The sequence below is a fragment of the Aspergillus candidus genome (genome assembly GCF_002847045.1).
Source record: "Aspergillus candidus strain CBS 102.13 unplaced genomic scaffold BDW47scaffold_5, whole genome shotgun sequence".
Classification (NCBI taxonomy): Eukaryota; Fungi; Ascomycota; class Eurotiomycetes; order Eurotiales; family Aspergillaceae; genus Aspergillus; species Aspergillus candidus.
The window spans coordinates 319103-331742 of record NW_020194010.1 but is presented as its reverse complement, the minus strand read 5'-3'; the positions used below and the strand labels follow the sequence as shown (position 1 = coordinate 331742).

At 51.1% G+C, this 12640-nt stretch overlaps 6 protein-coding genes across 6 annotated transcripts; 2 read left to right on the top strand and 4 right to left on the bottom strand.

The window, feature by feature from the left end:
- Positions 1 to 8: 8 nt before the first annotated feature.
- Positions 9 to 1452, bottom strand: BDW47DRAFT_99821 (protein transporter TIM17). Its single transcript, XM_024820945.1, has 5 exons — positions 1277 to 1452; positions 978 to 1194; positions 707 to 905; positions 482 to 636; positions 9 to 416 (listed from the first exon to the last, which is right to left on the bottom strand). Exons 2-5 carry the CDS (start codon positions 1044 to 1046, stop codon positions 375 to 377), a joined length of 465 nt encoding a protein of 154 aa, XP_024675280.1. The 5' UTR covers positions 1047 to 1194; positions 1277 to 1452; the 3' UTR covers positions 9 to 374.
- A 179-nt stretch (positions 1453 to 1631) lies between these two features.
- On the bottom strand, positions 1632 to 4593 carry BDW47DRAFT_99818 (putative C6 transcription factor). Its single transcript, XM_024820944.1, has 4 exons — positions 4371 to 4593; positions 3485 to 4304; positions 2518 to 3425; positions 1632 to 2463 (listed from the first exon to the last, which is right to left on the bottom strand). The coding sequence occupies exons 2-4, from the start codon at positions 3985 to 3987 to the stop codon at positions 1712 to 1714; spliced, it is 2163 nt and encodes a 720-aa protein (XP_024675279.1). The 5' UTR covers positions 3988 to 4304; positions 4371 to 4593; the 3' UTR covers positions 1632 to 1711.
- A 738-nt stretch (positions 4594 to 5331) lies between these two features.
- Positions 5332 to 6015, top strand: maiA (maleylacetoacetate isomerase MaiA; the record flags this gene model as incomplete). The annotated part of the gene is made up of 1 exon (XM_024815929.1): positions 5332 to 6015. One exon carries the CDS (start codon positions 5332 to 5334, stop codon positions 6013 to 6015), a length of 684 nt encoding a protein of 227 aa, XP_024675278.1.
- A 142-nt stretch (positions 6016 to 6157) lies between these two features.
- On the bottom strand, positions 6158 to 7820 carry fahA (fumarylacetoacetate hydrolase FahA). The gene has a single exon (XM_024820943.1). The coding sequence runs from the start codon at positions 7508 to 7510 to the stop codon at positions 6215 to 6217; it is 1296 nt and encodes a 431-aa protein (XP_024675277.1). The 5' UTR covers positions 7511 to 7820; the 3' UTR covers positions 6158 to 6214.
- hmgA (putative homogentisate 1,2-dioxygenase (HmgA)) lies at positions 7768 to 9568 on the top strand. The gene is made up of 4 exons (XM_024819554.1): positions 7768 to 8044; positions 8097 to 8606; positions 8670 to 9314; positions 9376 to 9568. The coding sequence occupies exons 1-4, from the start codon at positions 7977 to 7979 to the stop codon at positions 9494 to 9496; spliced, it is 1344 nt and encodes a 447-aa protein (XP_024675276.1). The 5' UTR covers positions 7768 to 7976; the 3' UTR covers positions 9497 to 9568.
- Positions 9569 to 10464: 896 nt separating this feature from the next.
- Positions 10465 to 11998, bottom strand: BDW47DRAFT_66063 (BTB/POZ domain-containing protein). The gene is made up of 3 exons (XM_024819553.1): positions 11554 to 11998; positions 11376 to 11502; positions 10465 to 11319 (listed from the first exon to the last, which is right to left on the bottom strand). The coding sequence occupies exons 1-3, from the start codon at positions 11652 to 11654 to the stop codon at positions 10648 to 10650; spliced, it is 900 nt and encodes a 299-aa protein (XP_024675275.1). The 5' UTR covers positions 11655 to 11998; the 3' UTR covers positions 10465 to 10647.
- Between the last annotated feature and the right edge of the window lie 642 nt (positions 11999 to 12640).

The window sequence follows — 12640 nt, the reverse complement described above, 5'->3', positions numbered from 1 at the left end:
CCAGAGTCTTAGAACGTGTACACAATGTCACATTAGAACTGATTCTCTCCTTGTTAATGTACATAGTTTCATCCCCGGTCGACTCTGAAATCCACCTGCCAGGGAACTCCTCTTTTTTTTAGCACCCAGGTAATATAACAAAACACAAGGATGCAAGGTTGTGCAATCCAACCGCCGACAAAACCCAGTGCTTAAGAACAATTAAGAGCAGGGATGGAATAGAAGCAAACATTCTAAACAATGGCCCTGGAAAACGACATGACCCAGACCAACACCTGAGAAGAGAGATATAATAATATACGATGCGAACGGGGAATTGGTGAGAAAGGAAGACGATAGCTCCCGTTGAGATTGGTGTGATGGGAGCGAGATGTTTAAGCAAGGGCCTTTTGCTCGGACGGGGGCGGAGGAGGAAGCTGTGTTCGACACATGTTAGTTTCGAGTGATTGCAGGAAGACAATCGCTATTGGGAGGATCTCACCTCCAGCTTTGTGTTGTCCGCCATCATCCGCTGGAAACCGATACCGACACCCTCAATGACAGCCAGGAAAACAGCGCACATGATGGCCGAGTTCCGCGCAGCCTTGACACCACCACGAACAGCCAACGAACCACCAGTGAAGAAACCAGCGATGACTATAGGAAGATTTTGTTAGCGGATCCAAAATGTGTCATCAACTGGTAAATCTAAAATAGGGAAACGTACTGGCATTGTAGGGATCCTCCTTCTTTCGGATGCCCTTGATCGCGCAGTCGTATGTCGAGAACAGACCACCCCAAACACCAAAGTTACCGCCGAGAACCGGTGCTCGTGCCTTGATGGCAGTGATGGCACCTATCCGTCGCTCTCCGTAGGGGCTGTTTCTGAATCCCTTGACACCGTGCCAGACGGCACCACCGATCGCCTATATTCAGATATCATGTCAATTCTGTTTCGACAAAGAAGAATACACAACTTGAACGGATGGAAGACGTACACCCATGCAGAAAGCACCGCCGAAATCGCTCAGGGCGACCCAGGGGCAGGGATCTCTCGAATGATCCATGGCGAATGTATGACGCGAATGTGTAAGAAGTGATTGAGCAGAACTCGTCCACTAATGGAGTCGCAATGTGCACGCAGGAGACGAAAAGATCGATGAACGTAGGTCGAGGAGAATCGGGTCCTGGATAGATCGGACGAGGTTCAAATCGCTGGAAATAGAGAAGGTGTGAGTAAATCGACAATCACGGGACAATAATATACAGAAAATAGATGCAGATCAGACAAACTGACAGTGGAGGCAAGACGCCGTCTTAAAAAGTGGATGGCGAAGGAGTCTCGAACGGAGCAGAGATGACGACGGAGCCAACTCGGGAACTTTTGGCTTTTTTTCGCCCGGCAAAAACGTGACTTGGATGGGAGTGTAGGTCACGTGCCGATAACCGCCCCCCGAACTCCGCCCGCACTGGATAACCTAAACCTCTCCGGGTTTTTACCTACGGCTACGGCGTGCTGCGTTCTTGTTCTACTCGTTCGCGCCCTGGTGGCGAACCCCCATGCACCTACTCGGGCAAACTAGGAACAAGGATGGACAATGATCCATGTCAAGGGTGAAAAGTTTGCGCAAATCTAATTTTAGGCTAGAATGCAACCTGCAAATCTTTGGGTATATTATTAACTTCAGCGAATCTATAGAATTAGGGCTATATGTTTGAACAAAGGGCACGCTCATGATGGCAGATTCCAGATGAAGTTCAACGCGCCGCCCTCATATGCTGGAAACTGCCCTCCGCTGCTGATACCAAAGGGAGCCATGGACGGATCGAATGGCAGGGAAAGCCAGTCGTCCGCGGAAATATCGTTCAACGATGGGATGAAGCTCATATCTGGTATGTTTTGCGGGATGGATGTCTCCACGGTCGAGGGACAATGTCCATGGTCTACACATGGGACCGGCCCCGCAGACGGACGGTTCGCGGATCCATGGTTACTATTCTTCATGAATTTGGAGGATGCCAACAAGTTGCGCCGGAGACGCGACACGTGCATGTCGAGCAGCGTGGCATACCGAGTGCTCAGGTGGATATCGTCCAATGCATTCGATCGCAACGCCTGTATGCTCTGTTCGAGGATATCGAGCGATTCGCGGAGCGTCGCTTGGCGAGTCCCGAGACTAAGCGCTTTCATGAGGAATATCGAGGAACTGGTAATCCGAAGGAATATCCGCACGGGACAAAATCGCAGCGCTTCCATTTGCGCGAGCTGCACGACTTTCTGGAGGATCTGACAGCACCCGTCGATCACCTCCTGGATGTACTCGTAATCGGTTGGGTCGATGTTCATGGCGCGAACTTCTTCTACGTTGTGGTCGTTGTCTTCCAGAACGCGCTCAACGACTGCCTGCATTCCGACCGAATGGGTATAGACGCGAACAAAATGATATTCAATGAACAAAATGTCAAAGAAGTGTTTGTTAAGTGCTTCAAGCAGTCAGTTTGGGTTTGCGAAGCAAGGAAGATCGATTGGTTCCTTACATCGCGGCTGAAGGTGTTTCTCCTCCCACTTCGACAGTAGCGGTCGGAAATGGTCCAGTAGATCAATATACCGGCCACTGTGCAGATGCTGTCTTGCGAAGGGCACCGACGGGAAGAACATATCCGTCACGGATTTCGCCAGTTTGGTGAGATCCATCCAGGAATCCATAAAGGTCAGCCACTCGTCTCCCGACTGGCTTAGCTCTTTGGCCGACTGCCGACCTAAGATGGCATGGTTCAGGCTCTGTGGAATAAGCGACACGCATCCAATGCGCCAGGCCAGCTGGTTGATGTACACGTAGAGCAGCCGCTGCACCCGCAGCCTTCGAAGCTTCAACTGTTCGGTGGATATGTAGTCTTCGTAGCCTGCGGAGTAGTTCCACTTCTTATCGTCAACCTCGAAGATCCCAAGCTCGTGTGCCAGAGACAAGGCAGAACCAAGCAGCATCCACGACATTTGGTCGGATCTCCGCGCCGGCTCGATCATGTCCTCCAGCCACCGGTTTGTCGAGGGGCTGTCGCCGGATTCTCGAGGCTCGGGGGGCACAGTGATCAAATCAAAGTCCCAGCCGTCGCTCTCTGGTGGGAAATGCAGGGACCGCGGGTGCCACTCTGACATCAAAAGCAGGGCCTCGATTGTCCCGATGCTTCGGATCTTCGGCTGAGACGATTTCTCTTGGCCGAACATGAGTCGCATAACAAGTTGCTGGCAATGCTGCCACAGCCGGTGGTGGATAAAAAAGTTCCTCGACTCGCCGCCTGCCCCAGGCAGCAAGTGATAGCGCGACGATATCATCAAGATCGTACAACATAACACAGGGTCTCGAGAGACCAGCCAGCAGTGGTTGGCGTGGTCTGCGTATATGTTGGTCAGAATTGGAGAGAGCGGCGACATGTTTTTGAAGAAGCTGGTCAAGGGAAGTCAGCTCTACAACCACCCGAAGAACAGCAACCAGGGCAAACAGACAGATCAATAAACGTGACCGCTTCTCTTGAAGTAAACCACCCCATTTTAACCAACCGGCACGCTTCCCAGACATCCAGAACCTCTCTGGACGCATGAGAGAGCTCTACCGGCCGCATAGCTTTTGCGAGAGCCTCCGGGGCGACGCCGGATTGCACCCGGTTGGTTGAGGATCGAGGATTGCCGGAGTTGCCCATTATATCATGCGCATTCTCCGATCGAACTCCGGATTCATTTGCACCTTGCTCTCGACTATGCGCCGCCGCGGCCTCAAAGAGAATATTAAGTGCGTCGTTACCGCTAGACACCACAGTGCGCATCATTGAATTGGCCAGCGTCGAGGTGGACTGATGTCGGCTTTGGCAACTCCCGGATATATCCGAGGGTGGGCTGTTCCTGTTGTCTTCATGAGGACTGTCATAATGCAGCGACGTACGAGCGCTACGAAATGGTTGGTATGCATCATCTGTGTCACGTCGAACGCTGCTCCCTGTGCGTCGACGCATCCGTGGCACTGACGAGGACGCATCTTCCGGAGCGTCTATCGCAGTCCCAAGTCAGAACAAATCATCGGACCAGCATCGTAGTAACAACAATAGTAAAACCCACCCACCCAGATACATACCTCTCTTCCTCCTTCTCTCCCAAGCGCGCTTCTCCGGAAACACACAATCCCTCTGCTCCCTGCGACACTTCGCACAAGGCGGCCCAGCCATCCCATCCGGCCCAGGGTCAATCTCACATTTCGCCTTGCGCTCCCGGCAGGGGATGCAAGCCTTGTACGTGCGTTGGTAGGTTCGGCTGGGATTGCCTCCACTGCGCGGTAGGGTTCTAGTTTCCATTATCACCTACCGGGGAAACACCCGCTGACCAATCACGCGTGAGACAGTTTAATGACGTTGGGATACGGATATGAACTGCATGGAGGTCGCATGGCACCTTGAGCGACGTGGTAGGATCGAGCCGGATGTTTGTAGTAGGGTTGTTGTGGGAGTTAGGGTAAATTGAGGGTGTGGGAAGGGCGAAATAGCCGGTGGTTGCCGCTCGGGGAGAGAAATATCCGGGGTTTCGATGCCTGCTTTATCAGGGTGCTTGAGTCTTCGCGGTTCTACATTGTTGTTGGTTTTGTTGGTGTGGGGTTATGTCTCTACTTGACTCTACAAGAGTTGATTTTATAACATTATGGAATTAATTACAGAGTCAATTAGCCAGTGGCTCAACTTTCAATAGGACACCTTATTCTGAGCAGTGGCATAGTTACGGCAACGTATCCTCACCCCTCAACTATCATTTGCTAGATTCCTACGTAAGCATGATTCATAGCAGCCTCTCCATCAAGTCATTCATTTCCAGGGGCCATAGGCATTCAAACTTCAACCCAAGAGTATGACTGGACTGCGACTGGTTACCAATCTGCGGCAAGTAGCGGAAAGCGATGCGCTCAGACTCGGGTATGCGAGTGGCGGAAGTGTTCCGCTCGGATGTGGAGAACATCAACGGTGGAAGTATATCGCTTTGTTGAGCTTCTGGTATACGGTGATATCGAAGTTGTATATACAGAAAGTACAGTTGATAGTCATGCTCGCAAGGCAAAGAGCAGTTTAATGTAGTTTGAGCATATTAGACAAGGAGGTATGGGTTTGGGTAGATATACTCCCATCGACTATGTACTCCGTCTCTCCGCCGTCAACCGCGTTCTATACGGAAGTATCTAGTACATGAAGTATCTAGTAGGGCTGTGTACTTAATATCTATAACACACCCCTCTTCTCCCTTCCTCACAAATCAGAACTACATCACTTCACTACTAGCTCAAACATACAAACTTCATCCAACAACCACCAAACAAAATGTCCGACTCAACCCCCAAAATAACCCTCTACACCTACTTCCGCTCCTCCTGCTCAGCGCGCCTCCGCATCGCCCTCAACCTCAAAAACATCCCCTACACCCCCATCCCCATCAATCTCCTGAAAGGCGAGCAACGCACCGCAACAAACACCACCCTCAACCCCTCCGCCACAGTCCCCACCCTCATCGCCGAACACACTACCCCAGCCCCCAAAACAGTCACCATCACCCAGTCCCTCCCAGCCCTGGAGTACCTCGAAGAGATCAGCACGGCACCCTCCCTCCTCCCGCCCGCATCTAACCCCGAACTCCGCGCCGTCGCCCGCACCCTCGCGAACATCATCGCCTGCGACGTCCAGCCCGTCACCAACCTGCGGATCCTCAAGCGTGTCGAGTCCTACGGTGTCGACCGCACCGTCTGGGCTAAGGAGCTCACTGAGGAGGGGCTCCGCGCTTACGAGGCTATCGCTGCTTCTGTTGCGGGGGAGTTCAGCGTTGGTGATAATATTACTATCGCTGATGTGTGCTTGCTGCCTGCTGTGTGGAATGCGCAGCGGGTGGGAGTGGACCTAGAGCCGTTTCCTGTTATTCAGCGTGTGGCGGCGAGGTTGGAAGAGGTGGATGCTGTGAAGAGGGGGCATTGGAGGACGCAGGCTGACACGCCGGAGGAGTTTCGGGTTTAGATGGAATTAGTTGTGTATGTTTGAATTGCATGATGAATTGTTAGATGTTTATGGTATGGGTGGTTGTGTATTCGCGAGTGTGCTACTTCGGTATTGGACTTTGAAAATAAAAAAAATGAAATTGGAAGTAATGTTCATAGCTAGGTCATAACATGTTGAATCCTTTTAATCACACAATACAATCACAATATACTAATATCTAGAGGTTCAGCTTAACAGCGGGCAGGATGGTCCCCACGCAGTCCCCAAACCCGACATAGCTGCCTTCCGAGCCGGCATTGCCGCGCAAGACGACAGTGTCGCCGTCTTCAAGGAACGTCCGTTCCGAACCATCCGCCAGCTTGATGGGGTTCTTGCCGTTCGTCTGCTCGAGCAGACTACCCTGGGACTGGGGGTCAGTGCCGGAGATGGTGCCGCTACCGAGCAGATCACCGGGGCTCATGTTGCAGCCGGTGATAGTGTGGTGGGCGAGCATCTGGGGGAACGAGAACAGGAGGTTCTTCGCGTTGGTACGCGCGATCGTCGTCGGCTTGCCACCGTCATTGGTGACCTCGACCTCGAGCGCGATGTCGTAGATGTTCTTGGCTTGCTTCTCGCGCAGGTAGGGCAGCAGCGAGTCGCGGTTCTGGGGCTCCAGGCCCGCGGTGCGGAACGGTTCCAGGGCGTCCATGAGGACGACCCAGGGGGTGATTGTCGTGGCAAAGTTCTTGGCATTGAAGGGGCCGAGGGGGACGTATTCCCAGGCTTGGATGTCGCGCGCGGACCAGTCGTTCATGAGGACCAGGCCGAAGATGTGGTCTTCGGCTTCGTCGATGGAGACGGGCGTGCCGAGGTTGTTGGGTCGGCTGACGAAGGCGGCGAGCTCGAGCTCGATGTCGAGACGCTTGCAGGGGGAGAAGGTCGGGACCTTAGGGTTGGCGGCTGGGTTGGCGAGGATTTGGCCGTTCGGACGGTGGATGGCGGTGCCGGATGCGACGACTGACGACGCACGGCCGTGATATCCCACGGGGAGGTGCTTGTAGTTGGGCTGCAGGGCGTTGTCCGGTCCACGGAAGAGAACGCCGACGTTGTAGGCGTGGTTGAGACCGGCGTAGAAATCCGTGTAGTCGCCAATCTGCATGGGGACGTGGTTGGTGACCTCTGACAGGGGCAGGAGCGCCTCTTTCTGCAGAGCGGCATTGTCCTTGAGAGCCTGAGAGAATGGGGTGTCTGCGCGGAACACATTCTGGATGAATTCACGGACTTGACGGTGCACAGGGCGACCCAGAGCAGCGAATGCGTTCAGCGTGGGTTGGCTGAACACGTTGAGATGGGGCTGGATGACCGGCAGCTGAGAGAAACCTCCCGCAGCGGCAAAGGCACTCAGATTCAAGGCATAGTCGCCAATCGCAATCGCCGCGACACGCGAGGGGATATTGGCTGAAGAGATGATACCAAAGGGGATGTTTGCCAACGAAAAGGGCGAGTTCTTGGGGATCTGGAGCCACGAAGCCATGATTGCGATAGAGAGTTTGAGCGATAGCACAAGGAACAACACGAGGAATCAACAACAAGGGCAGAAGCAAGGTACTTGCAATAGTGATCAGACTTGGTTTCGAGAGAAGACAGATGTTAAAAGTCAACGACCCCTCCAACTCCTCACTCTTCCACAGCCCGATGATTGATGCGCATATTGCGTGGGGTTCCGTCAGCGGAATGGCCCCGCGTCCGCTTACCACCGGCAATTCCCGCCAGTCAATTCCGCCATTTGTCTTCCCCGCATCGTCATGTCTCCCCACCATCACGTCGCGCGATGCGGATTTCCGACTTCACCTCCGTCTTGGGTGCTACTTTAAAGACTCTGTCGATCTCGTCATTCATTATTCCTCCTATGAGGTCTGGTTTGTCTTGTAGTCGTATCAGATTGATCATCCCGGTCCACGTTGAGAAGTGATACAGCTGGAAATCATAACATAGGAAAGATGCCGGTCACTAACTTTTCACACCCCGACCCTTACTCTTACAATACCGGGTTTGACTCCTATCATGAGTATGTTATCACCTCGATCTGATATGTGGGCCTCAGGCTAATCTCCTCGCAGGACCGAAGCGGTCAAAGGGGCTCTTCCCGTAGGACACAACTCCCCGCAGAAGGTGCCTCACGGTCTGTACGCGGAGAAGCTCTCGGGGACGGCCTTTACTGCTCCTCGACACGAAAACAAACAGACATGGGTCTACCGGATCTTGCCCGCGGCGGCCCATGAAAACTTCACGGCCGAAGATGCCGAGTCCTACCACACCAGCATGACGACTGAGACGCACAAGTTACATCATATCCCCAATCAATTGCGGTGGGATCCGTTCGACCTGGATGAGAAGGTGGACTGGGTTCACGGTATGCATCTGGTAGCCGGATCTGGGGATCCGACTGTAAAGCATGGTCTGGGCATTTTGCTATATGCGGCTGGAAAGGACATGGGGAAGGAGGCCTTCTACTCGGCCGACGGCGACTTCCTGATTGTTCCTCAGCACGGTGTTTTGGATATCCAGACCGAGTTGGGGAGATTGATGGTCCGTCCCAATGAAATTTGTGTCATCCCTCGTGGTATCAGGTAAAATTATCGCATGAAACAGACCTCCCACCAACCACCGCTGATAAAAAAATGCTACGACAGATACCGCGTTACTCTGCCGGCAGGTCCAGTGAGAGGCTACATTTGCGAGCTCTACCAAGGACACTACCAGCTTCCCGAGCTGGGCCCCATCGGATCCAACGGCCTTGCCAATCCCCGAGACTTCCAAGCCCCGGTCGCCGCCTTCGACGACAGCGAGGAAGAGCACAAGCTGTACAGCAAATTCAACAACACCCTATTCTCCGCACGCCAGCACCACAGCCCCTTCGACGTGGTCTCCTGGCACGGCAACTACTATCCGTTCAAGTACGATCTCGGACGCTTCAACACCATCGGCTCGGTCTCTTTCGACCACCCTGACCCCTCCATTTACACCGTGCTGACGGGGCCCTCCGACCACGCCGGCACCGCCATTGCCGACTTCGTCATCTTCCCGCCCCGCTGGCTCGTGGCTGAGAACACCTTCCGGCCGCCGTGGTACCACCGCAACACCATGTCTGAGTTCATGGGCCTGATCTGCGGTGGCTACGACGCGAAGACTGGTGGTGGCTTCCAGCCGGCGGGTGCCAGTTTGCACAACGTTATGAGTGCGCACGGTCCCGACTCGGATGCCTTCGAGGGAGCCAGTAACGCGGAGCTGAAGCCGCAGAAAGTGGGGGACAATAGCATGGCGTTCATGTTTGAAAGGTAAGCCATTCCACGTCATATTAGCTAATCCCAGTTAATGGCTCACTAACACCCCTTGTAGCTGCCTCATGGTTGGCGTGTCTGAGTGGGGCTTGAAGACTTGTAACAAAGTCCAGGAGGAGTACAACGAGCATAGCTGGCGCCCCCTGAAGAGACACTTCAAGAACCCCAACAAGGCTTGAGGTAATCCGCTGATGTGTGGTACACGAGTCATGCGGTATACTATAATTCAAGAAATATTAAGATTACATATGTACCTGATTTTCTAGACAGCTTAATGGCTTTCCCTTTCTGTTGGTGCTCATCCTTTGCCACTTTTTGCTCACCGAGTAAATCCGAGCACCCCCTAGGCTTATAATGCGGCATGGTGTGCTAAGATCACCCTATAAATGCATTGGGAATACTAGGTCATCTTTTTCACTTCCATTTTCAACTTTGTTTTCTTTGATTTTTGTTGACCTGATTAGTTTTATTTTTATTCACAGTGACTTTCCCCCCTCATCTGAGTCTATTCATTCACTCATCATGGTGGGACCGGTTTCTCAGAGTTGAATTCATTGCTATAGAGTATTTCTTGACTTCAGGATGAAAGAATGCTAATTATAAACACCTGAACCCCCCTCAAGGTAACCCCAGGCGATATGGGAATGCTAGGGGAAATACTTCGATACCACCATCTCATCTCAAAATATTCTAGGCCCCACGCTATCGTTGCAGAGAACTCAAGCTATCTGTAATTATATTTGTTTACTTCTCGCTTGTTAAATACAACATGCGGCTCCTTGGTAGACACAGCTTTGCGCTTTGGAACGAAGGAATCTTTTTGAGGTAAGCATGCCGTTTTTCAAATTTATAGCCGGCTTCATTCTGCTCCCTTCGTCATACTATATCATTATGAATGTATACAAAATAGTTAACAAAGAAATACATCAGCTAGATCAATACTCTATACTTGAATGTCTGTCTTATCAGTTCTGCCGCTTCGTGGCGGCCCTTAGCTTGTTGATAAGAAGTGTAATCAGTCAAGGGGCAGAACGACATGCGTGCAATTTCGGTTTCCTCTGAAAGTCATATATGGGATCTCTGGATAGGGAACCAATCCTATAAGACTGGTTCGCGGCACTATTGGGATCGCCATACTGTATGTGCTGTCACCATTGATGAAGTCGCAGTAAGGCTAATCACATGACCGACAGTTTTAGCCACTTTGAAGAACCCTTTGTGCGTCAAGATACATGATGATAGCATTAAAGGCTGATCTTGGGTTTAAATTCTTAATCAAGTCGACAATTCTACAAATCACAGAGGGTCACTCATCACCAATAGCCAGGATCTAATCCCACCCCGTCAGCTTTTTCTCAACCCAATTGCTATTTATCGTATTGCCTCGATTCCAAACAGCCATAGACCTATTAATCATAGCGACGAGCAGGTCATGTGAATATTGAGGAACAGATTCTAGAAGACTGTTCTGCAAAGCGGCAGTGGTTGTTTCAGTCGAATTCCTCAATGTCGCCATGTGTTTCATGGTAATCCTTATCGCCAAGTCCCGAAGACCTCGGTCATGCGGGGGAGTGGAGAGATATATTTCTGAGATCGCCGGTGGGAAGGAACTCGCATCCAATCGCTGGACTAGTTCATGTTCAACATATTCCACGGCGAGGACTTTTAGACCATCTATGAACAGACGATCTGCAAGCGAATACATCAATATGTGAAATGAAAGAGGGTCATATTTAGCATTCTGGTTGGTGGATGGATTCGGCGAACCGAAAGGTTCGGTTACGTTGGCTGGTGATCTTTCTCTTTCCGTTTCGGTAGGCAGATTCGCGTTTTCCGAGATGATTGGCAGTTCAGAAGTCTCAGTAACCGTATCTTCGTGGGTGATACAGTTGTCAGATGAAGCAGGAGGCTCGACATCATAATCCAGGGTGTAAAGATATTGAATCATCATTTTCACTAGAGCCGGATCCTCGTTCAACGTAATGACGCCCGTGGAAGCTTCCTGCCATCATTCATTAGCGGAGGAATTCTAGGGGCAATAAATCCTCAGAATCTCACCTTAAAGTCTCCATCACAAGCTCCGGCAAAGAAAGCGGACCGCGTGCAAACAATACACCGATGAACAAGGTAAGACTCATTGCCGCACGAAATAGTCAAGTCGCTATACTTTGGTTCAGAACGCAAGCTAAAGCGAAGTTAGGTACAACTTGCAGTGGCTAAGTAGCAGTAGAGATACCTAGCTAGAGCACCGAGGAGCTCTGCACCGGGAATAGTTTCTCGTGTTGAATTTTCTCGCTCAACCTTAGTCGGGAGCTTCTTGCCCTTTTTTTTGACCATTATAAAAGACCAGGTTTCCTGGACTGGGCAAGATATTCTCAGCTACACACGAGGGACTGGAAGTAAGTAACATCAAGAAGGTATGGAAATAGGGGCAACCGCTTGCGTTTTATTGTGGCACCTGGCTAGCTATGTGTTGGCGGGTCATCTTTCAAGCAATGCCTCCTTACATCAAGCAGGCATTCCAGTTGGGCGTTGCGCTGGCGAAGCTTGACATCTGCTATTGATTCACATAAAATTGAGAACAGCTTTGACACGGATAACTTTCACCTAGAAAGAATGGGGGCCAAAATAAGGGGGCTGGGCGTAACTTCCTAAACATGTTGGATGATTGTAGCATCGGCCATTCCTTACGCATCGTTCGTTACTGTACCTGTCAAACAACTCAAGTCATGAGATCGTCTGTCCCTTTATTCTGTTTATGCCTCTCCCTTACCATTTTGACCAAAATTATCACTCTGTTCAAGGCAGCAGTTGCGATATCCTTTGTATGACTCTCCATCTCTCATCAACAGAATAAAATACATTTCAACCCTATCCAGGCCCATGGCCGCAGTACCTGAAAAGAAGAACAAGATCAAGAGTTTGGGAAGAGGGAGAACAAGAGCAGAAATATTTACAAAGCCTTTTACGGTATATCGAGACCTAGTGATGGCGCATCTTGCTCTTGAGTTCCTTGTTTGGTTTGATGAGATAAAGATATTACCACAGGCGGAACCCTGTTTAATTCTCCAGTTAGCCGTGAGATATTTGATGATTGCCAGCGCTCATTTGGACATCAGTATCCTTGCTCCTAGTTTGTATGAATCAGATCAGCGGTCAGAAGGAAAGCTACATTCAAAATCCTGCCTCCTTGCAGCTCTGCTGTGTAGATGCTCACACCGCAAGAACTCAATTAACCAAAAGTGTAAGCCAAAAAGCCAACATAGTATTTATTTTGATCCAAATTTCCGCGCAGGGAGATCTAGCAAACGGTTCTTGTACCG